The following is a 25957-nucleotide window of genomic DNA, read 5'->3' as shown; positions in this document are numbered from 1 at the left end:
TGAGGCTTGGTAAGTGGAGAGCCCCTGGGGGAGGATAGCAAAAGCAGAGACCTTTGGCCGCTTCAGACTTCAGCAAGAGCACATCCAGGTTTTAATCTGGATCAGTGCTTCCCTAGGAAAGTTTGTGGACATACAGCATTATCTGGTGGGTGGGCATACTTACACACAAAACGTAATTGATTCCGTATTCCTCTCAGACCTAAAACCGGTACCCATGTTTGTTCTTAATAACAAAATTACTTGAATTTGGAAAATGGTGTAGATTTACACGGACCATCTGATGAGTTGCTCTGACTGTCCTACTAATACCAAGATAGAGGAGAAACAATCTAAGAAAAACATTTTGCAGATTCCAAGTAATGATTATTAAATTTAATACTAATTTAATTAGCATTCCATAGAGACTGTTTTCTGGAAATTTTGATGTAGTGGATTCACTAAGCAGCCCAGACCCCAGGCCTTTCAGTGGGAAATGGCTCATTTGCATTGTTTTGATCATGTTTAAAGTTAATCCAAAATCAATTTTTCTTTTTCAAGAACTGAAACACCACTGTTCCTTATTCCTCTTTAGAGGTCTGCAAACTTTTGTTGGAAGGGACCAAATACTAAATATTTAGCACAAAATCAACATGTATATAAATGAAGGGGTGGGTTGTGTCTCAGTAAAGTTTTATTTATGGACACTAGAATTTGGATTTCATGTAATTTTCACATGTCATAATATATTCTTTATTTTAGTTGAGTTGAGTTGAGTTTATTTATTTGAGAAAGAGAGACAACATGCGTGTGCGCACACACGGGGTAGGAGCAGAGAGAGAGAATCCCAGGCAGGCTTCCTGCTCAGCATAGAGCCCCACAGGGGGCTCAGTCCCACGATTGTGAGATGACTGCCTGAACTGTTATCAAGAGTTGGACATTTAGCTGACTGAGCCACTCAGGCGCCCCCTTTTTATTTACTTTTATTGTTTTAAATTTCAACCACTTAATGTAAACACCATTTTTAGCTGTAGGGCGGTACAATTTGATCAGACTCTGTTTGGTTTCTACTCTACCTTTGTAGCTGGTGTCTTGTCTTTGGAGGAAAATATTCCTTTACTCCCCAAAAGATATGTGCATGTGATAGGGGCCCAGACTCTTTCTGTGTGTGTAGCTCTTCTCCTCCTCCAGCTTCCCCTCTAGGTAATGAAGCACCGTCTCTAGACTTGAGAACTTTGATTGCTCAAGACTTTACCACCAGAAACATGGCCCTGATGGGGGGCTGGGGGGGTGGGGGGAGGCCAGCTTTGTGGACTCTGAAAAAACTCTAGACTCATTCCCCACCCAGGGAATTCTGAGTGACTCTTGGAATAGAAGGAATTGAGAATGCAGACAAAGGTAGAAACTTTGAGATTCAGGCCGTTGGGTTTTTCAACCAGATAGCTAAGAGTAGTGAAAATGGTGGTGGTATTCTCCTAATTTCTTTGCAAGTTTATCTATTTTAAAAGACTTAGGTGTCTGTGGTGTTTCTTTTCATCCTTATTCTTAGAGAAGTAGGCAAAAGACATACTTCTACAAAATGTAAGCATATGGTTTTGCGTTAGTACAATATTTAGGGAAATTAGAAAAGTTGCAAAAACATCCAGTTTTCCGAAAATGATCTGCGGAGAGTGGACAGTAAGACAAAGACAGATACGCATTGTATTTGGTTAAATCTGTTTAATAGGAATCATTCTTATTAGGATACCCTCCCCAAATCCTTAATAAATATAAAGCTTTTAAATATTTGTCCCGTTTTGTAATTAGTCTCGATTTAGCAGTGGCTCTTCCTGATTTGGGAGGAAGCATGCTTGACTGTTGCCAGGCAACGGCTAATCGCGGTATTAGCTGCCAGCAAGCTGTTGGCAGTAACAGTAAATTCTTTTGTCTTGTTAACAAAAAAATGAGCGTTAAAGATACAGCAGTATATAAAGTCTGTTCTGTTGTTCAAATATATAGAACTTAGGCAGTAAATTCCTGTGCTAATATCACCTCGATGTGCTGCTGAAATTTACAGTGTGTTTAGAGAACCCGTTCATTCTTGTGCTTGAGCCACATCGAGGCTTCTCGTGGCATGAAAACTCAGAGAAGGGGGCAGTGATGTAATAGAGGTATTATTTTCTTAAGGTCTCCTGAAAAGAATCTGAGGGTTTTTGTTAAATGACGGGTTGTGAAATATCAGCAGACTTGTAGCATAAACATCCCATGTGAGGTCTCTGGTTCAGGAGCTGGTGCCCCCAGTTCCCTGTCACTGACCGCGGTCTCCGTTGCCCGCAGTGAACGCCCGGCGCACGTGGTTAAGTCCAGTGGCAGCCAGGACCCTTGTCCCCCCTCCACCTCCGCTCAGCCACACTTGATGCAAGTTTTCTAGGACAAAACCTCGTAATTCTCACTTTATAAGCAGACCTGGCATGAATCATCCTTTGGACATGCAGAATTAAGAAGGAAGAAAAAACCCACTGTATCATTGGTGCTTGTTTTAAAAAAAATGAAGTTGTGCTATATCCCAGACTAGACCCCAGACCCTTGTCTGCACACCCTTTTCTGGTTACGTGTTTCTAAAGGACGCTGCTGATTGTCCCGTAGGGGCCACACGCCGCCATCAGGCTCTTTGGCATACGTTTTCTCACTTTATGCTCATACCCGATGCGGCAGGTGGGGGAGTCACAGCAGGTCCGATGAGCCACAAGGGGAGGAGCTGGGATAAAAGTTCATGTTCCCTCTGGTCTCCAAGCCTACTCTGCCGTCGCCTCAGTTTGGGTCTGGTATCCAGAAAGGTCCAGTTGCTCCGTGACCAATATAAAGCATCAAAGAACGGCCAAGATGTTGGATGTATTTCCTTCTTTATTTTCTGGAATTCTAAGAACAGCTTAGAGGTGTGCAACAAGATTTAAAAAAAAAAAAAAAAAGTACCCACATTTATAAGTTCTCTTCTCTCTGCTGCCATATTCTTCACCGCCTCTCCTGCCCCAGCCCCTGCCCCAGGCAGAGTCAGAAATCCCGCACAGCAGCAAGTATCTGTGTCCTGTCTCCACCTTACTTGTGCTTACAGTGTTTCCCTTAAACCAGGACTTGGATTTTCCCTGCCAACCTCATTGTTCCTTCCAGGCTCCAGCTCAGCAGAAACAAGTATTACCAGAGTCTGCAAACCCATTTCTGTCCCTTTTCAATGGGTGGGGTTTTTTTGTGTTTTTTTTTTTTGTTTTGTTTTGTTTTGTTTTGTTTTGTTTTGTTTTGTTTTACTATGAGCTGAACTCCTTCGGCATCATGTAAACACGTTGGAGTATGTTAACAGCTGCCTCTCTTTTAAAGTGGAACTGGCTCGGAACTAAAAGGGGAACGGCTTTCAGGTTCTGCTCAAGTTTGCATGTGACAACATCAAAGCTATTTTTAGTGGAGTGATCACCAGCAAGAAGCTGAAACCGGCTGCTTTCAACTATAAACAGTGGAAAGGACCGTTTATGCACTGCTGCAGCTCTTGAGCCCATTTATATAGGAGACAAAGGGGTGTGTAAATCTCTTCTTCAAAGTTATGCAGGCATCTTGTGCCTGTTCAGAGCCCCATCACCTCTGCAGAGAAGAGTAATGTTAATTTAGCGCTTGGCTGCCTGGGCTCCAAGCTAAACTAGATGCACCGATAATGGTGAATTATAGGACTGTCCTACGTGTCCATTCCGAAAGGCGATGTATAGATGCTCGGATACATTCCGTAAGCTTTTATTTCCTGTAGCTCACAAAACTCAGGAGACAACAGGAAATGAGAGGTGGGTTATATAAACATCCTACTCTAGTGAAAAGAGCATGAGTCACTTTTTAGTGGCAGGACCCTGGCGACTTCACCTTTCAGAATGAACTTTTCCCTAGCTGCAAAATGAGGACCATGATCCCAGTTCTGTATACTTTATAAGGCTGGCCTTTTCAGCAGACACTTACTGAATACCTCCTCCGTGCCAGCCACCAAGAACCTCAGACTAATGGAACAATCGGTCTCCTCTGGAGACTTCACAGTCTATAGCCATATAAACCAATAGATGACAGTGTGATACACATAAAGGGAACAGCATGGGAGTGGCTGGATCAGTTCTGGGCATAGGGAAAGGTGAAAAGGAAACGAGGAGCAGAATTTTCAGAAACACCGAAGAGTTTGCAAAGATGATAATGGAGGGACGTCTCAAGCAGGGACCACTGAGTGAGCAGAGGCAGAGCGAGAAGCGTTCTGGTGTGTCTGGAGCAACGACAGGCAAAAGAAAAAAAAGAAAAAGAAAAGACAAGGGATGGCAGGGGATGAAGCCAGAGCAAGTTGAGCCAGTCACTTAGAGCTAAGGAACTTGGAAGTAACACCAGGCCACAGGGAGCCAGGGAGTGGTTTTGAAAACAGGACCGACTGGATCGTACAGATGTTCAAGGGGCGCCACCGCCAGTGAAAGCTTGTGCATTTGCAGATACACGAAGCGAAGCGGTCGCAGTTCACATGGTTAAGCATGCCCTGAGCAGAAACTGTCACCCGGGAGAGGGGAGGGCTGGGACCTCAGGCCCACCCTGGATGCCATGTCACTCTGTTGGGCCTTGCCTTTGAAGAGGGGCAGGTAAAAGGTACAGAAATAGCACACTGGGAAGACCTTTCCAAGCCTGATTGAGTGCTGAGCTCTCCCGGCAAGTTGGGTGGATGGCCCGTGTCCTTCTGGAGCTCTCGGGCCAGCTAGGCCCAACAAGGAGGGTGTGCGCCCCAGGCCTGAAGTGCGGTCAGTGGACACTCAAAGGTGAGTGTAATGCCCAGGCACCAGGAAGCACCATGTGTGCGTGGGAGTCGAGTTCTCCCCGAGGTTTCAGGAAGCTAAGGTTTTCCTGAATATGTTTAAAGCTTCAATTAAATTTTCTATGCCATGGAAATCCAAAGAAGAGGGAAGTGCAGAACAAAACAAAGCAAAACAAACAAAAGAAACCTCGCACGAAGCTACTCGTAATGTTTGTGCAGGGAAGGAATGCTCTGAAAAGTCCCCACATACTACCAGATTTTGCTGAGTGCAGCCTCCCATATCTATACAATCTCCCGTATCTATAACTTAGGGCCAAGATGTAACATTGCTTTTTTGAAACTCGGGTTTTCTCTGAATTTAATGTACTGCAAAGAAGCTTTGCAGCATTATTTGCTTCATTTTCCTCTAAGGCATGGAATGAGTGTTTCTGTAAGTTTTCTAGAAGAATCAAACGCGCATTCGGTTTCAGGACAGTTATACGAGTCAGTTGCATAGGCCCTGGCCCAGTGATGTGGAAGGAGGACCGGTGGAGTTGGATGTCCAACCACTTACGTGGTTTGCCTGAGCAGGGCTCAGGGTACACGCGAGGACACCACGTTTGAGAACAGGAGAGAGTCACAAGCAAGCAGTGACTTTGGTACAGGTGGTAGGGAAGGTGACCAGGAAGCCCACGTGAGGAAGGAGTGGAGGGAACATCTTTGAGGGGGCGGTCAGATCTTTACGCTCAGTTGCAAATATCAGGACAAAGACATATTTCAGGTGCTGATGCCAATCATAACATTGTTGCCTTGGCGGACAAGAGAGGTTACTATTTGGAAATGGAGATTGGCGTTGTGTCACTTCACAGTCAACCACAAATAGATCCAATATACTGTAGGGAAAACATTTCCTAAGAAATGAACTTCTGTGCTGTTACGTGCACCTTCAGCGTCTGTTTGAGTGCCTGGATGTTGATACCCTTGGTGTAACATTCAGGCAGAGGTATCCAGCTCCGTGTCACGAGCTCTCCTAAATCAGCATTTGTGTCTGTCGTCTTTGCGGTAGGGCGTGGGATGGGACTGGCTCTCGTGGGGAGGAAATGAATAATCAAGGTAAATCACAGTTTTCCCCAAAATAGGTCAGTTTCCCATCTGTGACCGGTATTCAGCATTGCAGAAAGTACCAGGAATCAGACTGTATCAAAAACTTGGATTCAACCTTGGATCCACATCTCGTGATCTCTACAAGCCTGAATGATGATGAATAGATCATAATGACTTTAGTCTCTATCAGGGAGGTTTTTCTCTGAAAGTTGTATCCATTTGACAGAATAATGGGAGGTAACGTTATTAGCCTTATCTGCATTGGGAGATGTGTGGTTGTATGTCATGGCCTCAAAACGATGCTGCCGTCCTGGGACAGAAGATACGGACATGAGCCACCCTTCCTGCCTCTGGGTTACGGGAGATGACTGAGGGATGTGTAGGACGCTTGCCGCTGAGTTCACGGCGAAACGATGTTTTCACTTAAGAGGCATTTCCTGTTAAAGGAGTCAATTCTTACGTAAAGATTTCCCTACTGTCACTTGTCTCCAGCTACACTGATTCTGTCTCAAGTCTCCAGTTGGTTCCACATGTTCAACCGGGTTCCTGGTACCCGGTCGAGACCTCCACAGGACCACTGCAGGGGAGAGAGGAGAGAAGAGCTGGATGTCGTCAGTCACGGAGCCCCTCCAGCCCTGCACGTCCGGAGGGCAAGGCTGGGAGCTGTCCCTGAGCCCCCTTTGCCATTCCATCTTAAAGAACTGCCATCAGCAGGCAAGCTGCTCCTTGAGGGGGCCTGGTGTCTATATTCATGGGGCAGCAGTACCAAGACTGGGAAAGTCCATGAGGAATCCTCTAGATTTCAACCCCACCCTCCACCCCCCGGAACGCACCCAACAGTATACTAAGCGACTATTCCTGGGGCTGTGATGGTCATCAGTGTTTATGGAGCACTGGGGACCAGGCTGTATGTTGAGTGTCCAGCTCAGGGGATGAGACCTTTGGAGGATCTGCACTGTCCCCGGGGAAGGCAGGTGCAGAAACAGCGAGACGGTTGGTACTGAAGTCCATGTGTCCCAGACAGTGCTGTCAGACCTCCAGGAAGAGACAGATGAGGGTCAGATCCAGTTAGTCCTCATGGAAGAGAGAAGATTATTGATGGTTCCTGTCCAACAAGAGGCTCTATTATCTAGTTTCATTCATGGCATAGTAATCGGGGGACCCAAGGTCAGTGGTCTCACAGCTATGTGTCCAGGGCTGTGTGTCATCCTCTGTACAACCCTGAATCCTTTGTCTATTTTCCCATCCGTGTCCCTGCCTCTTGGAGGACAGGATGGTTTCTAGACTACCACGTCCCCATAGCAGGTGTCAAAAGCATGTTTATTCAATGAACGGACACATGAGAAAGGGTGGGCAACCCCAACCCCATTTTGAGAACCTTGGGACAGTAGAGCAGAGCAGCACCACCTGCCCCATAGTATCTACTAGTCACTAGGCAGTGTCTGCTTATTTTATTATCTATCTATCTACCTATCTATTATTTATTTTAACATTGTAGCAAAACGCATATAATACAAGTTTATCATCTTAACCATTTGGGGGAGTGGGCAGAGCAAGAGGGAGAGAGAGAATCCCAAGCAGGCTCCACGCTCAGAGCAGAGCCTAATGTAGGGCTTGATTCCACGACCCTGGAATCATGACCTGAGAAGAAACCAAAAGTCAGACGCTTAACCGACTGAGCCACCCAGGTGCCCTGCCCCTTAACCACTTGGTTCAGTGCAGTTCGGTACATTCATTTGTTGTACAACCATCACCACCACTGATCTCCAGAACTTTTTCATCTTCCCAGGCTGAAACTCTGTACCCATTCAAACAGCAGCTCCCCAGTCTCACTCTGGCAACCACCATTCTACTTTCTGTCCTTTAGGATTTTGACTACTCTAGGTACCTCATCTGAGTGGGATCCTACAGTCCTTGTCATATTGCGACTGGTGTATTTCCCTTAGGTTAATGTCCTCACGGTTCACCTGTGTCACGCATGTGTCAAAATGTCCTTCTTCTAAGGCTGGGTCCCGCCGTGTGTATATACCATGATCTTTGTCCCTTCCGCCGTTTGTAGACATTTGGGTGGCTTCCATTTTTTGCCTATTGTGAATAGTGCCACTATAAACAAGGGTGCACAATGATCTCTTTTGAGTTCTTGCTTTCAGTTCTTATTTTGTGTACGTCCAGAAGAGGAACTACTGGATCCTATGGTAATTTTTTGAGGAACCTCCATATTGTTTTCCATAGTGACTGCACCGTTTTAAGGGAATATTTCAGTTATTTACCTCTTCCTGTGTGTGTGTGCGCGCGCGTCTTGCCTTTCCTCTGCGAGTTTTGCAAATGTAGTCTTCCTCCCTTCTGCTCAGTTTATGTCCTTTGAACCAGATTAGTTAAAATCTGGCCCCACGGGCAAGTTTGAGTTAATGCTACGATAGGCTGGGTGGGCCACACCTGCACAGGTGGCCCAGACTGGGGAGCTATTGGCTATCTCCCATCCATCCACTTTTAGAAAGCAGAGTGTATCCCATTGGCCGCCCTGGCAGATGTCTCCTGGGAAGTCCCAAGCTGCTCCAAAGATTGAGCTAGAACCAAACTGGCCCTAGACTTGTAGCTCTTTGAACAGCTGCTCAGCCTTCCTCAACTCCACCATGTTAATTGTGATTAGTAGGTTCATTTGCATCTAAAAGGAGTTGTTTTCTTATCAGCACCATTGAGTTGGGAACCAGTGTGCTCCATTTATATAGAGTGGCCCATTTTAACCAGGCCCATTAAGCAGTAAAAGTAAATGTGGGTGTTTTACAAATGCAAATATATCATGCAAATAATGTACTTTATGCTGAATGATGCCTTGGTTTTCATATGTAAAATTAGAAACTGTGTAGCGCGGAGATAATGATAAACACCTTTGCATCTGTTCATGAAATGTATCATGAGCTGTATGCATCTGAAATTGTAGCTGGGGTTTCAAGCAGTATTTCTCCAGTATACTCAAACATGCACTCCATATTATCAGAAATATACATGTACTTATCTAGTTATTTATATATTCCTAAGTAATCAAGAAATCACAGAAAAGAGTAATCTAAATTACCTAACCTATTACTTACCGTCAGTGATGAGATTTTTAATTTTGTTTCCATTTTTAAAGATTTTTAAGTTTTTATCTGAGCTGATGATGGTGAAGGAAAAAATGTTACTATACAGGCTAGTTCCTTGGTAAGAGACTTAATTGTGTCCATAAGAGATTTTTTAAAAATCCTTAGTGTTTGAAGTAATTCTCTTTTATGACCGACAGTAGCATTTCTGTTGTTTTATAAAATTCACCAAGTAGAATAATGACACCCATGTTCTGTATACATCAAACTTGGCCACATTCGAGGAGGGAAGTGACCTTCAGTCTCTGCCCACATGGGGTTTCTGCTCTTTGGAAGTCAAGACACAGACCTATGGAAAGTGAATTAAAGGTGTAAAAAGACATCAGATCAGAAAATACGGCAGAATATGATCAATTCCCAATTGGCTGTACGGGCGGTAATTACTAGACCAGTTCAGAGTAGGGGAGAGGTCCCAGGGTGGCAGTGACCAGGAACATTCTCCCTGGGATCTGTGATTTGAGTTGAGCCATAAAGGACAGATTTGGACCTGAACAAGAGGGGAGAACACAGGAAGAGGACATTTCAGGCAGGGGGAAACAGAATTGGCTTGAACGGGCCTTGGAAGTATATGGGGTCCATGTGTCTTCTGGAAACCTGCTCAGGTGGCATACTGGGGAACAGGGGGAACACGCTGGGGAAGATCAAGGCTTCTGACCGGCAGAGAACCTATTGGCCTTGATTCTGCCCTGCAAGCGACTGGTTTTCACACACTTTTGTAATCACCAAACTCTTCAAGTGAGAAATTCTGTGGAAAGTCAGTATATAAGACACATGAAAAATCACACGCTTTGTTGACATTGGAGCAGGACCTCACTAGGCACCCATTCCCCCACCCCCACCGTTGGACACCTCCCGAGGGCCTCCTGAGGAGCAGTCAGCACAGCAAGGGCAGAGCACATGAAGACGCTGTGCCTGGAGAAGGCTGCTAAGGTGTTAGACAGGGCGGCCTGGGATTGGGGGGGGTGTTGTTGGGGCACTAGTGAGAACACCTGCATGTGGTTTGACCCAGTAGAGCAGAAACACAAGAGACCTTGCAAGGAAAGGGTTGGCAGCAGTGGGTGACAGTATGGGAGAGGAAGGTGTTGGACACTCCAGAATTTTGAACTTGAGCATGTTACAGGTGATCACCAAAGGATGAAAAATTTTTTTTCGTTTTTGTGAGGAATGCTGAGTTACATTGTAAACATTGGATAGGTGTCAGCTCAGACACCCAGCAGGTGTCTCAGTGTTGCAGGCAGTGAGTGTACCATGGGGAAAGAGAGCCAGCCATAGCCATGGACACTGTTGTGGGTTGAGTCGTCTACCACCCCCTCCCGTTCTATGTTGATGTCCTAACAGTAATACATTAGAATATGACCTTATTTGGAAATAAGGCCATTGCAGAAGCAACTAGTGAAGATGGGGTCATACTGAAGTAGATGGACCCCTAAGCGAATATGAAAAGGGGGAAATTTGGACACAGATGAGCACACACTCAGAGAATGCCATGTAAACACGAAAGGAGAGACAGGGCGGTGCATATATAAGCCAAGGAATGCCAAAGATTGCCGTCAACCTGCGGAAACTCAGGGAGAGGCATGGAACAGATTCTCGCTTATAGCCCTTAGAAGGAACCAACATTGACCGTGGACTCCGAACCTCCAGAATTGTGAGACAAGAAATTTCTGTTGTTTAAGCCACTCATCTGTGGTATTTTGTTATGGCGGCCCTAGAGGACTCACAGAAACATGAGAAACCCAGGGCAGTGTGGAAGTGCCCATGGGGACGACCAAGGAGGCAGAGGCGGAAAGCCCAACCCTCCGTTTACGCGATCGGTGGGGTGACAGCCAAGGGTCAAGTCAGGGCACAGCCAGAGATAACGTTCCACGGTCTGGAGAGAAGGTCAGCTGGAGATGCAGAATTGGAAAAGCTAGATTTTCCATGGGTCCATGAACTCTTCTAGGAAAGAAAGAGGAGGAGAAAAGAGAGAGGGCTAACGTTCTTGGAATGCCCATAATTATGGGGTCCAGGCTGGACAGAGCTCACGGGACATAGAGTAAGGAGAGTGGGATGAGGAGAACCAGGCCAGAAGGGTGTTTGAGATTAAAATTGGAAAGGATTTTAAAGGGATAATGTCTAAGTAATTAAATAGGTAATGTCAAAAGTCATAGAGTTTATGTAATCAGGAAAATAAAGGCAGGCTTCTCTTGTGAGCTCATGGAGGAGTGGGGGGAGGCTGTCATGCCATCAAGGGCCCTTTGCTCGATGTGAGAGGAGTGTGGCCAGTCCTTGGAGACAGCGATGTGCTGGGGTCAAGGCTGGGCACGCATGCCAGCTTGGGGGCTTTGTTAGCGCATGGCAGAGCTATGACAGCTGAGGAGAGAGTCTGGATACTAGCTGAAGTTTGATGATGGGTGCGATAAGAAGTTACTAGCCCTCAGAAGGGGGAGGTGAGTGGAGACAAGGAGTCGCCACTCCTTGTGGAGTAGTAGAGGGAGGATAGGTTCTAGAGGAAAAGAGGCCAGTAGGATGCCACTTTGCAAGGAAGAAGGTACAGACACAGGTAGAAATAACGGAGCCTGAGTGAGCTTATGCAAAATGGCTTTGGTTTTAGAAAAGAGGAGGTGACATTGCCTGATGGAGGTGTGGAGAGGGAGGTCTGGGATTTGGCAAGTGGGAGAAGATTGGGGCCAGCCTAACTGGGTTGCTGACCACCAAGCCGGTGGTCCTCACCTGGAGGCAGTTTGATATCCCAGTGGTGGCAGCATCCGGAGGTAACTATAGTTGTTACCACAGGGGAAGGGTTGCTACTGGTATCTACTGGGTCGAGACCGGGGAGGCTGCCGAAGATCCCAAAATGCACAGGACAAGCCCCCATGACAAAGAGCTCTCCCGCCCCAGATGTCAGAGCAAAGTGAAGAAACCCTGGGGAGGTCCACAGCGGTTCTCCCTCCCTGGGGAGGTTCTCAGACATGTCCAAGGAGGGAAGCCTTAAACTTCACAGTGTGCTGGGTGGACCGTTTTGAAACATTGACCATCGCTCTTACTCCAGGCCCCTCTGTCCGGTTCTCATGGCCATTTCAACCCCCAGCACATCCAGGGCCTTGGCTGTGATGGGCACCCAAGAACTCTTTGTGACATGATCCAGTTGGAGGCAGGATGCGTCTCTAGTTTTCACACTTGGCTAAGGTAACAAAGCGACTGCGTTTCTTCCCGTGGTCCGTATTTTGCCCTCAGGGTGATCTTGCCATGCTCTCCGTTGTAGCTTTTGTGGTCACGGATCGTTTTTGTCTAAGTGTTTCAGAAATGCCTTCCCGAAACTTGGCCAGTGCTGGTCTGTGTCCACCTGACCCGGGAAGGTCACTGTGGCGGCCGCACTTGTCAGTTTGGGTCTGCGCAAGTTTCGGTGCAGAGTTCTCTTTTTATTTCAGCTTGCTTTATTTAGAGTAGGTGGCATCTCCGAAGCTGCTTCTCACAACCTATTGAGTTTTAGAAACTGTTGGTGGCTACTTGGGGCTGAGGAACATTTGCAATGAGCTAAGCATCCAGAAAGGAAAGAGGAAGATGAAGGTGTGGCTGCCTCATCTGTTCCAGGAATGAAGAGCCAAACTGGGAAAGTGCGCGAGACGGAGGGGAAGTGGTGGCACCGAGCACGTCACTTCAGTTCTCCGAACCTAATCGTGGGTCGTCAGGATCACCGCTGGGATTCTTGCAGCGTACTGAGCATCCGTTGTTGCGTTTCATTCCCCGACACTACGTGCTGTCATTGCCTCCAGGTTGCGGGCATGGAGTTGAGACTTGGCCAAGTTGAAAGGCGGCGTTCAGGCTCTGTTTTGCACAGACTCCTGAGTCCAGATCTTGTGCTGTCCCCACCACACTGGATGGAACCAGGCAGCCACTGAGATCCCTTTGAACGCCCTCATGCCCTGTTTTATCTGGAAGGTTATAAAAGTATCAAGAGTGTTCCCGAGAATTCTGAACGTTCGTCTATGCGCTTTAGTGGTGCTTCTCAAATTGTGAGCGATACTTTACGAAACTTGATCCCTTCTTACGTGTGTTTCTGTCCAGCCTGCTCTGATTTCTTCATCCCGAACTTCAGTGACTGGCGTCTTTCACCCAAGGAGTTTGTGGTCATATGTGTTATAGGTCACATTTGTTTTTCTGTTATTTCCTGGTAATGAGCCTACAGTTAGAGATAAAACACTAGACTTTCAAGTATGGGGTTGGAGGGGGTGGGGGGGATTTCCCCATTATTGCAAGTGCTTCCAGTGTTTGATTTCTGGGTAAACACAGTCTGGTGGTAGACGTCACACGTCCAAAGGGATGGCCTTCACATTTTGATTCCGGTGCTAAGAATATGACTGGAGGCTGTTCACTTGCCTCCAAGTATTGGGCAGGCTCTGGCCTCTGTAAATACTAGATCCGGACAGGCTGGTCTCACTATATCCGTTGCCTTGTCCTTAGTTTGGGTTTTCTGCTTTTTAGTGTGCTGTGGACCTTTCTAGCAGGGCTGCTACCTGTTCCTCCACAGACACAGCACATAGGTTGGTCCTTCGCCGCCTAAAACCCTTTAGACTTTGAGTTCTTTCTTCTGGTGTCTATCTTGCACTTCTTCCTTCACTCGTTGGCTCTCTCTCTGTCATTTTAGGTTTAAAAAGTTTAACTGTATTAATATATATATATAAAACATTAAATATTACCATCTTAACTGTTTTTTTCAGTGCACAGTAGCGTTAAGTACATTGATGTTGTGTAACCAATCTCTAGAATTCCTTTCATTCAGCTTAGAGCACTGCAATTGTATGCCCATTAAACGATTCTTTTTTTGAAAAAAATTTTTGGATTTCATGTATTTTTGATAGAACACAAGGCAGGGAGGAGAAGAGAGAGGGAGACAGAATCTGAAGCAGGCTCCAGGCTCTGAGCTGTCAGCACAGAGCCCGACGCGGGGCTTGAACTCACAAACCGTGAGATCATGACCTAAGCTGAAGTTGGATGCTCAACCTACTGAGCCACCCAGGCGCCCAAGATACATTCATTCATTCATTCATTCATTCATTCGTTTAGAGACAGAGAGAGACGGAGCACAAGTGGGGGATGGGCAGAGAGAGGAGACACAGAATCCGAAGCAGGCTCCAGGCTCCGAGCTGTCAGCACAGAGCCCGACGCGGGGCTCGAACCCACAGACCATGAGATCATGACCCGAGTTGAAGCGGGTTGCCCAACCAACTGAGCCACCCAGGGCCTCCCCCCCCACCCCCCCGCGCCATTAAACAATTCTTGACCTTTGCTTCCCCTCAGCCCCTGGAAGCCTGCGTTCAGCTTTCTGTCTCTATGAATTTGACCACTGTAGTCTAGTACAGTATTTGTCCCTGTGTGTCTGGCTTGTTTCATTAGTATGATATCCTTGAGGTTCACCTCAAGGTGTAGTATCCTCTTGTGGTGGTGATGGTATCCTGTTCTCTCTTTTACGGACCAACAGTTCACATTTGGTAGCTGAGTTCTTAGAAAAAAGTACTTTTCTTCATTTGCTTTTCATTACCCTCACAGAAAGTCCAGACCAGTGTGTGGGTCTTGATTAGTTACAGTTGTCTGGGTCTCACGGCGATGGAGGCTCACGAGAGGAGGGAAAACCCATGCCAGATCGCATCATTATGCCAAGAGCCACCTTAGGGCTGTACAACCTGTTAACCCACGGTGTCCCCTGGGGAGTTCAAAGTAATGCAGCTTCGATTGTACAGCACTTCCTGAGGGCTAAGACTCAGCAGCCGCTGGGTCTGCTGTTCAAGATGGTATCATCCCTCCCTTGGGATTTTTGCTGGCTCAGCTCTGATCTTAATGACCATCCGGATCAATGTGCTCAAATGCCAGGTCACACGCTGCCTTTCTGGCAGACAATGCCCTCTTCACCTGTTGGTCAGTTTCCTTTGTCGCAAGTGGGTTTGTCGTGTAGTGCTGAAGGTCATGGAATTTTGCTGGAGCGTTATTGAAATGAGACATTGGTGGACCCCGCGTTGTGGTGTCTGCTAATTACGAGCCCACGTGTCTGTCTCTCACATGCGGTGAGCCCGATTGCTTTTTCTAGCCTGGAATTTTGCCTTGAGATTGTTTTTGTTTGTACGTTTGTTTGTTTCAAGTTTTCATTTAAATTCCAGTTAACATATAGTTATACGTAATATTAGTTTCAGGGGTAGAATTTAGCGATTCATCACTTACGTGTAAACCCCAGTGCTCGTCACGACAAGTGCCCTCCTTAAGACACATCACCCATCTAGCCCCTCTCCAACCCATCTCCCTCCTTCAACCCTCAGGGTATTCTCTATAGTTAAAAGTCTCTTAGGGTTTGCCTCTCTCTCTCTCTCTCTCTCTCTCTGAGGGACCATCCAAAAGAAGCCTGTAGATTCTCTGGCTAGTGAGCTCTAACGCTTCGCAATTAACATGACAGGAACCAGCTTTACTTGAGCTAGAAAGAGACCATAGGTGAATTCATCACTGACAGTGGGAGCCAGGTAAGAGCAGGTGGGTGGGCCAGTCCCAAATCTCTCTCCACGCCTGGAGTACTGATTACGTGGGCAGTGGTGCAAAACTACCAGAAGAGTGATCAGTGACTTAGGTACATTAAAAGGATGCTGTAGAAATTGCTGAGTAGATTTCTATCATACAGAGAATTTTCCTTATCTTAAACCACTGGATTTACGCGACCTCGGTTCCCCACATTTACTCCATTCCTGGCGTCTAGTCAGTTTTCCGCCAAATCAAGGTCAGGATAAAGAGGAGATTTGGGTGGAAGTAAGCTGGATATTCAGGCTCCTGCGGTAATACTCAATTACTGAATGCTCTCAAAGCACCAGCTCCTCTATAATGAAGTCCTCAGTTTTTAAATATCTTTAGAAGTCAGGTGATTCAGGATCGGCAACAGCCAGCTTGCTGTTTCCTGCTTTCTTGTAAAAATAAGATGGTAAAATTCCAAGGAGCTGGCTGGAGTTGCTAAAAGATAATCTTGAGCGTTTTAATGCACGTTATTTTTCGTGCATCTTTGAGCCTTAAAGGCCGCCACAAAATAGGACAGGAATCAGACGAAAGAGAAATCAGCTTGCCATGATCCTGCAGCCCTGAGACCCCGCCAGATCTGGTGTCCTATGTGTCAGCCTGGCCATCCAGAGGCCACAACGGCCAGAGCTTAGAGGGCTGCCGGAAAAGCCATAGGTTCGGTGCATTAATCTTGCTTCCTACTCTTGAGTATAGTCAACCCCAAGCAAAACAAAACCCTTACGTCAGGGTTCGTAAGTGCGTGTTTTCCGGCACGTTTGACATTATTTTGATGTTTAACCGTGTTTTTATGTGCTGTAGCACTTTTCTGCCTCCCTCTCCGCCCCTCACCAATCACGTAACGTGTCCCTATACCTGCTGTGCTGTGACGTCTCTGGTAATGAAATTTTGGTCAACAGAATGTGTCACTGGGGTTGCTCCTTGTTAACAGTATTGATTGCCATCCTGTTAGTACCAGAGACCCTGGCTGATTGGTAAAGTGTTCATTACATAGCCCCTCAGATGTCTTACTATGTGTGCACATGTCCACTGAACTTAAAAATCTGTTACCAGACCAACTTCTCCCTTTTGTGCTGTGATCCGCAGCGCATTAACCAGTATCACGTGGTGTGGACTATTTTAGTGAAGGTAATTTATACTGCCTCCTGCGTTGGGTGTAGGAACGTTTTTGACTAAGTGCTTTCTAACATTAATCTAAACCGATCCTTGATTTAGAATAACCTACTTCCCACTCTAAGGATATTTTACTAAGACTGGCTTGATTCTAAAGTTTCTCCCTGGGTGTCTTAAAACCGTGAAAACGCTCATCTATAAACGTAGTAAAGTGTCTTTGTATATACTGATCTTCCTTATTTTCTTGCCTCTCCTCTTACCAGACTGTGGGCGGTAGCACATCTACAAAATGTTTTATAGGCTACGGAGTGCAACACTGTAAGCCAAGAAATTGAAAACAGGATACGAAACAAGGGGATGGGGGAGGGAGGGAGGCCATCACAGCTCTTTCTGTAATGTTAAGGATTTGGTGAGGATAAAGTCCGAGGAAGGCAAGGTCACATTTCTCACAGGCAGGTGCCACTAGGAAGTGATAGAAAACCCACTTCGTCCCGGCAGACACAGATAGAAGTTCTCTGCCACGTAAATTCATAAAATTAGGAGTAAATTAGCAACCATTCTGAAGTTACAAGTTGTGACGTCGAACTGTGTGAATTTGCCGTGTCGTTTACCCGCAAGTGATTTCAGTGCCCAAGAGGGAGAAGGGTCAGGACGGTAACTGGGATACCCACGCAGACAGGTTCTGCCCTGTGAAATACGAAGCCCATTCAACTGAAACCTCATGGGGTTTTTTTTTTTAATTTATTATTTATTTATTTTTTTTAACGTTTATTTATTTTTGAGATAGGGAGAGACAGAGCATGAACGGGGGAGGGTCAGAGAGAGAGGGAGACACAGAATCTGAAACAGGCTCCAGGCTCTGAGCAGTCAGCACAGAGCCCGACGCGGGGCTCGAACTCCCGGACCGCGAGATCGTGACCTGAGCCGAAGTCGGATGCTTAACCGACTGAGCCACCCAGGCACCCCTATTTGATTTTATTTTTTTAAACATCTGTTCATTTTTGGGAGAGTGCAAGGGGGCAGGGAAGGGGTCCGGAGAAGGGGACAGAGGATCTGAAGTGGACTCTGCACTGACAGGCAGCCAGCAGCGAGCCCAGTGCCGGGCTCGAACTCGTGACCCACAAGATCATGACCTGGGCTGAGGTCAGATGCTCAACTGAATGAGCCACCCGGGTGCTACCCAAACCTCACGGTTTTTAAAGATGCATTTCCATGGGGCGCCTGGGTGGCTCGGTCAGTTAAGCATCCGACTTCGGCTCAAGTCATGATCTCACAGTTCATGGGTTCGAGCCTTGTGTCGGGCTCTGTGTTGACAGCTTAGAGCCCGGAGCCTGCTTCGGATTCTGTTTCCCTCTCTCTCCCTGTCCAGTCTCAGCTCATGCTCTGTCTCTCTCAAAAAAAAAAAAAAAAAAAAAGGTGGGGGGGGCAACGAATAAATGTTTTAAAAAAAAATTAAAGATGTATTTCCAGAGGGTGAGGGTGTAAATAATGCATCAGTGGGAAAGCATGACTTCTAAGTGATACATTTGGAGAGGTGGTTGTTCCGAGTGTAAATGAGCCCATGCTCACACTGGTTTCTCTTGTGTTTCAGCACATCAGGTCCACCCATCTGGCCGGGCAGTACCTTCTTCAAGAGAAATGGAGCCCTTCTGCAAGGTAGGTGTCTAGGAGCGGCCCTCCCCACCCCCTCGCTCTACGCCCTTGCGCTGGGTAGCAGGTGGGAGAGCGCTGTCTTCTTAAGGAGCGGGCACTGTCTGAAGAAGTGTGACTGCTGTGCGTTGGGGCTCTTTGTCCAGTCTCTTTATTTCTTCCTGCTCACGTCTCCTGGTTGCTATGAATTGTTATTCCGAATCTGGGACTGGTTCTTTGGTTTGTCACCGCTGGTCATATTCCAGAAGCGTCCGGCTTGCTTTGGTGAAACTGGAATCATGTGGCAGTCAGGATATGACAGTAGCATAAACGGAGCTGGTTAAAAACAAAACGGAACAAAACAAAACAAAAACCCTGTTATGTGTTTTCAGTGCTTGGGTCAACGAGGAATGTTTGGGGGGGTTCTGGCACTTTGGTTATTGTGGTGGTTCCACTCGTTCCTTGCTGTCCCCTAACATCCACATGTGCCTGGAAGGTTGGTTGCCTGTGGTTTGTTCCGAGGCTCGGAGGTGAGCCACCCCTCTCCTGTCCCGACGACTGTCCTTTGCAGGGGGACATCCTTCCTGTTGTCCAGCCCACCCTTCGCTGCTTTGCCGTCAGTCCTCCCCAGCGTGCTCAAAGAATTCCAGCTGCCGTTCATCTCTACTTTTGCTATTAAGTTTCTTTTGAAACGGCCAAATAAAGTTGAAGAATAAATGGTTAAAAGTAGCCAGAAGAGGGGCGCCTGAGTGGCTTAGTCAGTTAAGCCTCCAACTTCGGCTCAGGTCATGATCTCGTGGTTCCTGAGTTCGAGCCACGCATCGGGCTCTGTGCTGACAGCTCAGAGCCTGGAGGCTGCTTCAGATTCTGTGTCTCCCTCTTTCTCTGCCCCTCCCCTGCTTGTGCTCTGTCTCTCAAAAATAAATAAACATTCAAAAAAAAGAATTAAAAGTAGCCATAAGATGCCTTCTGGATAATGCTGGGTTATCCCTGTTAGAGATGTCTGCTGTGCAAGTAAGCTGGAATCAGTGGGCTCCCAGGGCCCTCCCAGTTTCCTGTCCCCATTCACCTCGTCGGGCCGGGTAAGGGTCAGAGAGGCATGGCTGGCCAAAAGCAGATGAATCTGGTCATACCAAGAGCTTTAGAACTGGGCTGGGCTTGTACAGAATATTCCACACCTTTCCGTTGGTTTAGAGCTGGTTAGCCTCTTTTCCTTAAAAGTACATGCCGAGGGCTGGCCAGGCATGTGAAGGAGTAGAATATAATTGTGGCTGAGAAAAGGGACATTTATATTCAGGTTTCCAGAGTAGCTCAAAGAGATGCCATCACATTTGTGTTGTTGTTTTATAGGCCATGCAATTGCATACTGCTTTTTAATAGCCTGTGAAATCAGGAACTGAAGGATTTCCTTGCCTTTTTGCTTGGTACGGGCGAAATTTAGGTGGGAAGTTTTGACTAATCCTAATTTTAATGACTGTTATAGATACCTTTAATATTTAAGGAAAAAAGGGAACTCCCTCTACTCTCAAAGATTAATACATAATTAAAAAAAATCTGTTCTCCCTTCAGATAGCAAAAATGGAAACCAATTATGATGAGCCTTTGGGAATTTTTTTCAAGTGAGTTTCAAAGTTATGTGCATGTTTATTTTTCCTCCAGATCTACAACAATAATACGAATATCATTCGTGTTTGGATTATTTTCAGGAGAGGGATTTTACTTGGCGAGCACATTTTCTTGTAGGATTTTTACTCATTAAGTTTCATATTAAGATTCGCTCTTAGGATATTAGTTTTTGGTTGTTTCTGTTGGGCAGAGACATGAAGAAAACATCAATGAGATTCTGAAGTTGAGTGATTTCACCTGAGATCCTATCTCATGGGTGTGGACATTTTTCCTCTTCTAGATAGGGTTTAAAATTCTAATTATTCTAAGTGTTGAGAATTACATTATTACAGATTTCAGATGCTTATTCAGTCTGCATCCAATTCCATGCAGCCCTCCTTTTTTGTTTTTGTTTTGTTTTTTTGTACATGTGAAAATCAGAAGACTCTTGGTTGGAGTTTGAGAGGGTAGGCAAGGATTTGTTAAGTTTTTCCTGCGATATTTCTTTGCTGTGTATTATATTTGCTCTATCTATATATGGAGTTCTGGAGACACTTTTATTGTTGCTAAGATTTTTCAAACTATGTGCGTGTTCTCCCTAATTAATATTTTTGTAGTCCTTTGGTGGGGTATGGTTCATCAAGAAATCGCTCATGCCCATGAGTGAACGTTTTACAATAAAAATATGGGTATATAAAGAACAGAGCTGCCCAGTGATGCCAGTGGAATGTTTAGTTTAAAATCAAGTAGAAGGAGCACCTGGGTGACTCAGTTGGTTAAGCAGCCGACTTTGGCTCAGGTCATGATCTCGCGGTTCCTGAGTTCGAGCCCCACATCGAGCTCTGTGCTGATAAGTCAGAGTCTGGAGCCTGCTTCAGATTCTGTGTCTCCCTCTCTCTCTGCTCTAACCCCGCTCGTACTCTGTCTCTCTCTCTCTCTCTCTCAAAAGTAAGGAAACATTTGGGGCGCCTGGGTGGCTCAGTCGGTTAAGCGTCCGACTTTGGCTCAGGTCATGATCTCACGGTCTGTGAGTTCGAGCCCCGCGTCGGGCTCTGTGCTGATAGCTCAGAGCCTGGAGCCTGTTTCAGATTCTGTGTCTCCCTCTCTCTCTGCCCCTCCCCTGTTCACGCTCTGTCTCTCTCTGTCTCAAAAATAAATAAACGTTAAAAAAAAAAATAAGGAAACATTTAAAAAATTTTTTTCAAAAATCAAGTAGAAGAAAACATACCTGATTTATATACTCACTTTCTCACCTTTATACATTTTCAAAACATGCACGCATTCCTTCTTTTCCCTCTGTAGCAAGCAAGAGGACATTTTTTTCTAGATAATTAGCCTACCCCACCCCAGCCACAAGCAGAACTGTCTGACCCGGGCTACCCAGGGGTCAGGGAGAACCTACTGTGCCCAGTAGCCCTCGGGTGGAGGGTAAGAGAACTTGGGCATGGCTGAAGAAGCTGATGTGTCTCGTCATTTGGAGGAGGGGGGCTTATTTTTGTCAGGAGGGTGGGAGAGTAGGGGCTGTCAGTTCTTGGGAGAGTTAACACCTTGAACAAGACCTTGAAAAATTGTGTGTGTGGAAATGGAACAAAGGGCATTGCAAGAGGGGGCAGCAAGAGTCTGTAGGCAAGAGAGGGCATGGCGATGGGAATGTTTTGTGGCAGGTGCGGACAATGAGTGATTCACGGGCACTTTGGGATGATGACATCCCATGTTCTCAGCAGGATCTGCCTCAGAACGCCATGCTGCCCAGAGAGGGTATGGTAGCAGTTAGATCCTGAAGTCCGCGGAACAATACGGCATCATGGTTCCAGTGGGGAACCCATGTACGTAGTCAGATAGTTGTTTGGTTTGTTAGCTGTCTGGCAGAAACATAGTAGTTATTATTTTTTTTTTTCCTAGCATAAAACCAGTTGTAAGAATTCACTGGAAGGAAGCTCTCAGGGTCCTGCTAGAGTGTGGCCTCTGTGTTTGGTTCTTGCGGAGTCACTGGCGAGAGGGCCTGCTGAATCATCTAGCAGTTTTGAGGATAATGGGGGAAGATTTGGTTTGGATTACACCAGGCATGGGTACTTAACATAATTGGCCATTTCATCAATTCACAGTATTTATTTTAAATGCCATTTAGGCTGCTAGAGACAATTTTAGGATGTTAGCAGTTTCAGGGACCAGAGAGCACTTCAGTTCTTGTACAATGGAAACCTAGCTGTGTGCCAGAAGGGGACAAACCCTTTGTTTAAAGGGGACCCAGGGCAGGTCCAAACAGATGAGTGTGGCTTATTCGGAGCCCTGCAGGAGTGACCAGCTGACAGGTGTCTCCAACTGTCCCCTCCGCATGTCTGCGTGTCTCTGTTACAGTCTGTGTGTGTTTGAAATACATTTTTTTATTTTATTAGTTAATAATGTCTCATTTTTTTGTAATGAAGAGAGTAAAGCGTTCTACTTTTTTTTTTCTTCCCCAAACTCCCTTGCGCCTCCCCCCCTCCCCCACACATACACATTCCATTCACCCATTAAACTTAAAATTGGGTTACTTTATTTAAACATCACCCTTGGATGGATTATTTTAATGAATCAGTGATTCCTAGTTAAGGACATTCTTTACCCCTGGTCTAACGCTTCATCTGGTCCCTGGATGTTTCATCCCAGCACTACATACAGCATTGCCGTTCTCTTCTCTTCCTGCCTTCTTCTAAAAGTTCCTATGAGCCACGGTCATCTTGTCTTCCGCTTCTGCCCTTTGGGTCTTTGTAGGGTCCGTAAGCAGTTTCGTTCAGAGACCAGCCTCGGCCTTCATAGCTCTGAGCTTGCTTACATTCGGGACCACCTGCCTTTTATCTCTTCCTCTTCCTCTGAGCAGGTGTTTCCAGGGCCCCGCCCACTCTGGCGTCACACCACACACCCCAGCCCTCCTGGCAGATCTGCTCAAACGTGGACATCTCGCCCCGGCCATGCCCGCTTGCAACCTCCCCGCCGGCCTTCCCAAGGCCCTCCCTCCGCCTTCCTTCTCTCCCTCACTCCAGGGTTGGGCCACTAATTATTATTAAATCTGTTTCCTTAGGATGCAGTGGAAGAATTAAAATAAATTCCATAACACGCATAACAGATTTTTATTTCCATTCACTTCTGACAACCCACGGGATGAGCTAATGAAATGGAAGGAAGAGCTCCAGGGTGTTCTGAGTGCACGGAGCAGGCTGGTGCTGCTGTAGGCCCGAAAGCAGGTGGGGACAATGGAAACCAGCTCTTTTGCTGTCAGATGCATGCTGTTCCTGTGAGCGCACAGGTGTGCTCGCCCTTGGTCACACTCGTCCCAGGTTGACTGTGACCATTGGATGACCTGCTCTGGGGAGTCCCGGGTTCCCAGGTTCCAGGTTGGCTTCAGGTGCCTCCTCTCCTGGGAGTTAATATCCTTGCACCTGCTCTCCACCGCCCTCACCCTCTGCTACAAGCTCTGCTATGCATTGTTGCTGCTACGGTGCACGCCATGCCTCACTTTGATCGTCTTTCCTGCCTCGAAAGGCTCAAGAGCAAGGGCTCAGTGTATCAGGAACAAGTTCCAGTGGGCAGAGCACCGGATTACAAGCAAGGGGTCCTGGTTGTGGTCCCAGGTCTGCCACCTGGTGAACTTTGTGACCTCGGGCCAGCCGCTGGGCATCCCTGTGTTTTCACGTTCTTCCTTGTGAATGAAGGAGTGGACCTCAGTGGTGGCTGCGGTTTCCTGTGGAGTACCAGCTGTGTTCCGTTGTAGCAACTGGTTTCCTAAACGTGGGTCAAAATGGATTCGAGGCTTAGCTGTAGCTCGGTGGAAAACAGAGTGGTGCTTTCAGCCAGCTGTGTCTGCAGATGGGTCCAAGGAGAGGAGACAGCGTGGTGGCAGCCTGGCTGAAGATTCCAAACCTCGAACAGGACAGCTCTGGGAGGTCCCGTGGATCTCAGGGAGGCAATAAACGTGGAAATGAGCCCTGTCTTGGCTTCTTGCGTGACTGGCCAAACCTCTCTGGGGGGGGGGGGGTGGTGGTGATAACAATAGTGTCGCTGGTGTCCTAGGGTTCTTGTGAGGATTCAAAACTTTCATATTAGAAGGCATTTAGGACATGCTACATTCCCGGTCAGAGTTAGTTATTAGAACTTCCTGGGAAAATAGGAAACTAGGGCTGGAATATCTGAATGTGATTGATTTCCCTGCGCTCTTTACCTTCCCTGCTAAAATTTCCCTTGTTCCTTTGCTGGGTTAGTGATTCTCAGAACAGTGCCAAAGACAGGGGATGCCCCAGATCCTGCTGGATTTATAGATAGATCTAAACTATTTGTTCATCCCTTTATCTCCGATTCCTTTCGAATAGGACTGCTTCCTTGCGAGGTCACCCAGTTCACACACACGGAGCTTTACCCCTTGCTCTATAATGGTATGTACACGGCAGGTGCGTAGACAGCCACATGCGAGAGCACGGATTTAGCATCGCGTCAACCCAGGGTTGAGTTCCTCCCTCCCTGGGCACCAGGTGTTTGACCTTGGGCCTCAGTGTTGCCAGATGTGTTCCCCAGAACCTTTGCGGAGGTTAGAGGAGAATGTGAACCTGAAAACACAAGTCCAGACCAGGGCCTACCTGGCCCCCACAAACGCTCTGTCACGGCAGAGGTTTATAAACTTCTGTTTCATTCCCGGGGTTTCTGATCATTCCTCCTGGCACATATATTCAAGGTGAAAAGTTCCTATATACCTCAAAGGAGTGGACTCCTGATCTCTCCTTTGCATGGCTTTCCATTCTCGCTGCCAGCCCCCATTTCCTTCCCCGTGGAACCAGGATGGCTCTGTGGGATCCCATCTCCACACGGCCTCGGGCCTCCAGGCACTTCCGGTGCTTGGTGCTTCTCGGTGCTTCTCTCCAGAAAGACCTCGGATGGGATCTCAGGGCCTTTGGGCTTCGCCTTGACCCTCCCCCACTCATCTCTGCCACATTTGATTGCAGCCCCTGGGCTGTTTGACTTCTTTCATCTAATCTGCTCGGCAAGCTGACTCCTTTGTCCATTTTGCAAACCAGGGCATCCACCTAATGCATAAATCTCCTGACTCTTGTCCCCAGGCACGCCCGTTTTGGAAAAAATACAGTAATAACAGAAAGGGGGAGAGGAAAACCTGCCTACATTTCCCCCCAAGTCCTGAGCCTAATTGCCTTCTCTACTCTGTCAGCCTGCAGAGACCTTTGGGTTTTAGGAGGGGCCCCTTTCTCTTGGCATCATTTGTCTTGTTCCGCGCTGAGTTATCTGTAAAGGTATTTATGTAATCACAGTAATAAAGTCAGGACGCTGTTTTTGTTCACAGGTGAATTTAAAGACTCGCTGGCCACCTCTTTAGTCACTCATGTTCTGTGCGGTCACTGAGAACAGGCTCTTACGTTAGTGAAAAAATATAAGGAAATGCAGTTTCAAAAGAAGCCTCTGGTCAGTCCTGACGTCACCGTCTCCTGGGAATCCAGACTTGCCCCATCTGCACTTACTGCGACATTCCCAGTGTCTCCAGCCTGGCGTGGAATCTCAGAAAACATCCATAGCCTGGATGTTCCCTTCTGACTTGGACGTCAGCTGGTCTCTCTCCCACCGTCTAAGATTTTCACGGGAGCCCAGTGTTGCACCCTGAGGAAATGGTACCCTGTGGACAGAAATAGGGAGGTCAGAAGGAGTTGCCAGTTTAACGGGGGACGTGGCATTGAGAGCTTCCTCTGGGACAGGCACCTGCCAAGCAGGGCCTATGGGCTGGTCCTCCTGTTCCAGGGTGATGTCGCTAGGAGGGGACACAGGCTGGAGTTAGGAGAAGGGAGGTCAAGGCTAGGAAGGGAATGTTGAAACGTGTGAATCCACAAATGGCCACTGCAATTATGGGCACAGATGAGGTTTTCAGAGGAGTACAGAATGAACTCCTTTCCAACATGGACATGTTAGAAAACGTAGATTTATGATAGAAAGCGGTGGTAGTGAAGACAACAACAACGACAGCAGAGAAGCAGCTTAGTCGGAAACTGGGGAAAGTCGCTGAAATGAAGGGCAAAGAGTTTCAGAAAGAGGGGACAGGCGGGAGCACCCGCAG

General features: G+C 47.0%; 1 protein-coding gene across 10 annotated transcripts in view; it reads left to right on the top strand.

Annotated features, from left to right (window-relative positions):
- The window catches only part of FOXN3 (forkhead box N3), a 392452-nt gene that overhangs the window by 264285 nt on the left and 102210 nt on the right, over window positions 1-25957 (top strand). For all 10 annotated transcript variants that reach the window (XM_042990324.1, XM_042990323.1, XM_042990331.1 and 7 more), the window contains one exon: window positions 18227-18291. In XM_042990324.1, the coding sequence (XP_042846258.1) occupies window positions 18227-18291 (65 nt within the window). The remainder of the gene's footprint in view (window positions 1-18226; window positions 18292-25957) is intronic.

The sequence above is a fragment of the Panthera tigris genome, chromosome B3 (assembly GCF_018350195.1).
Source record: "Panthera tigris isolate Pti1 chromosome B3, P.tigris_Pti1_mat1.1, whole genome shotgun sequence".
Taxonomy (NCBI): Eukaryota; Metazoa; Chordata; class Mammalia; order Carnivora; family Felidae; genus Panthera; species Panthera tigris.
This window is presented reverse-complemented; position numbering and strand designations above follow the sequence as displayed.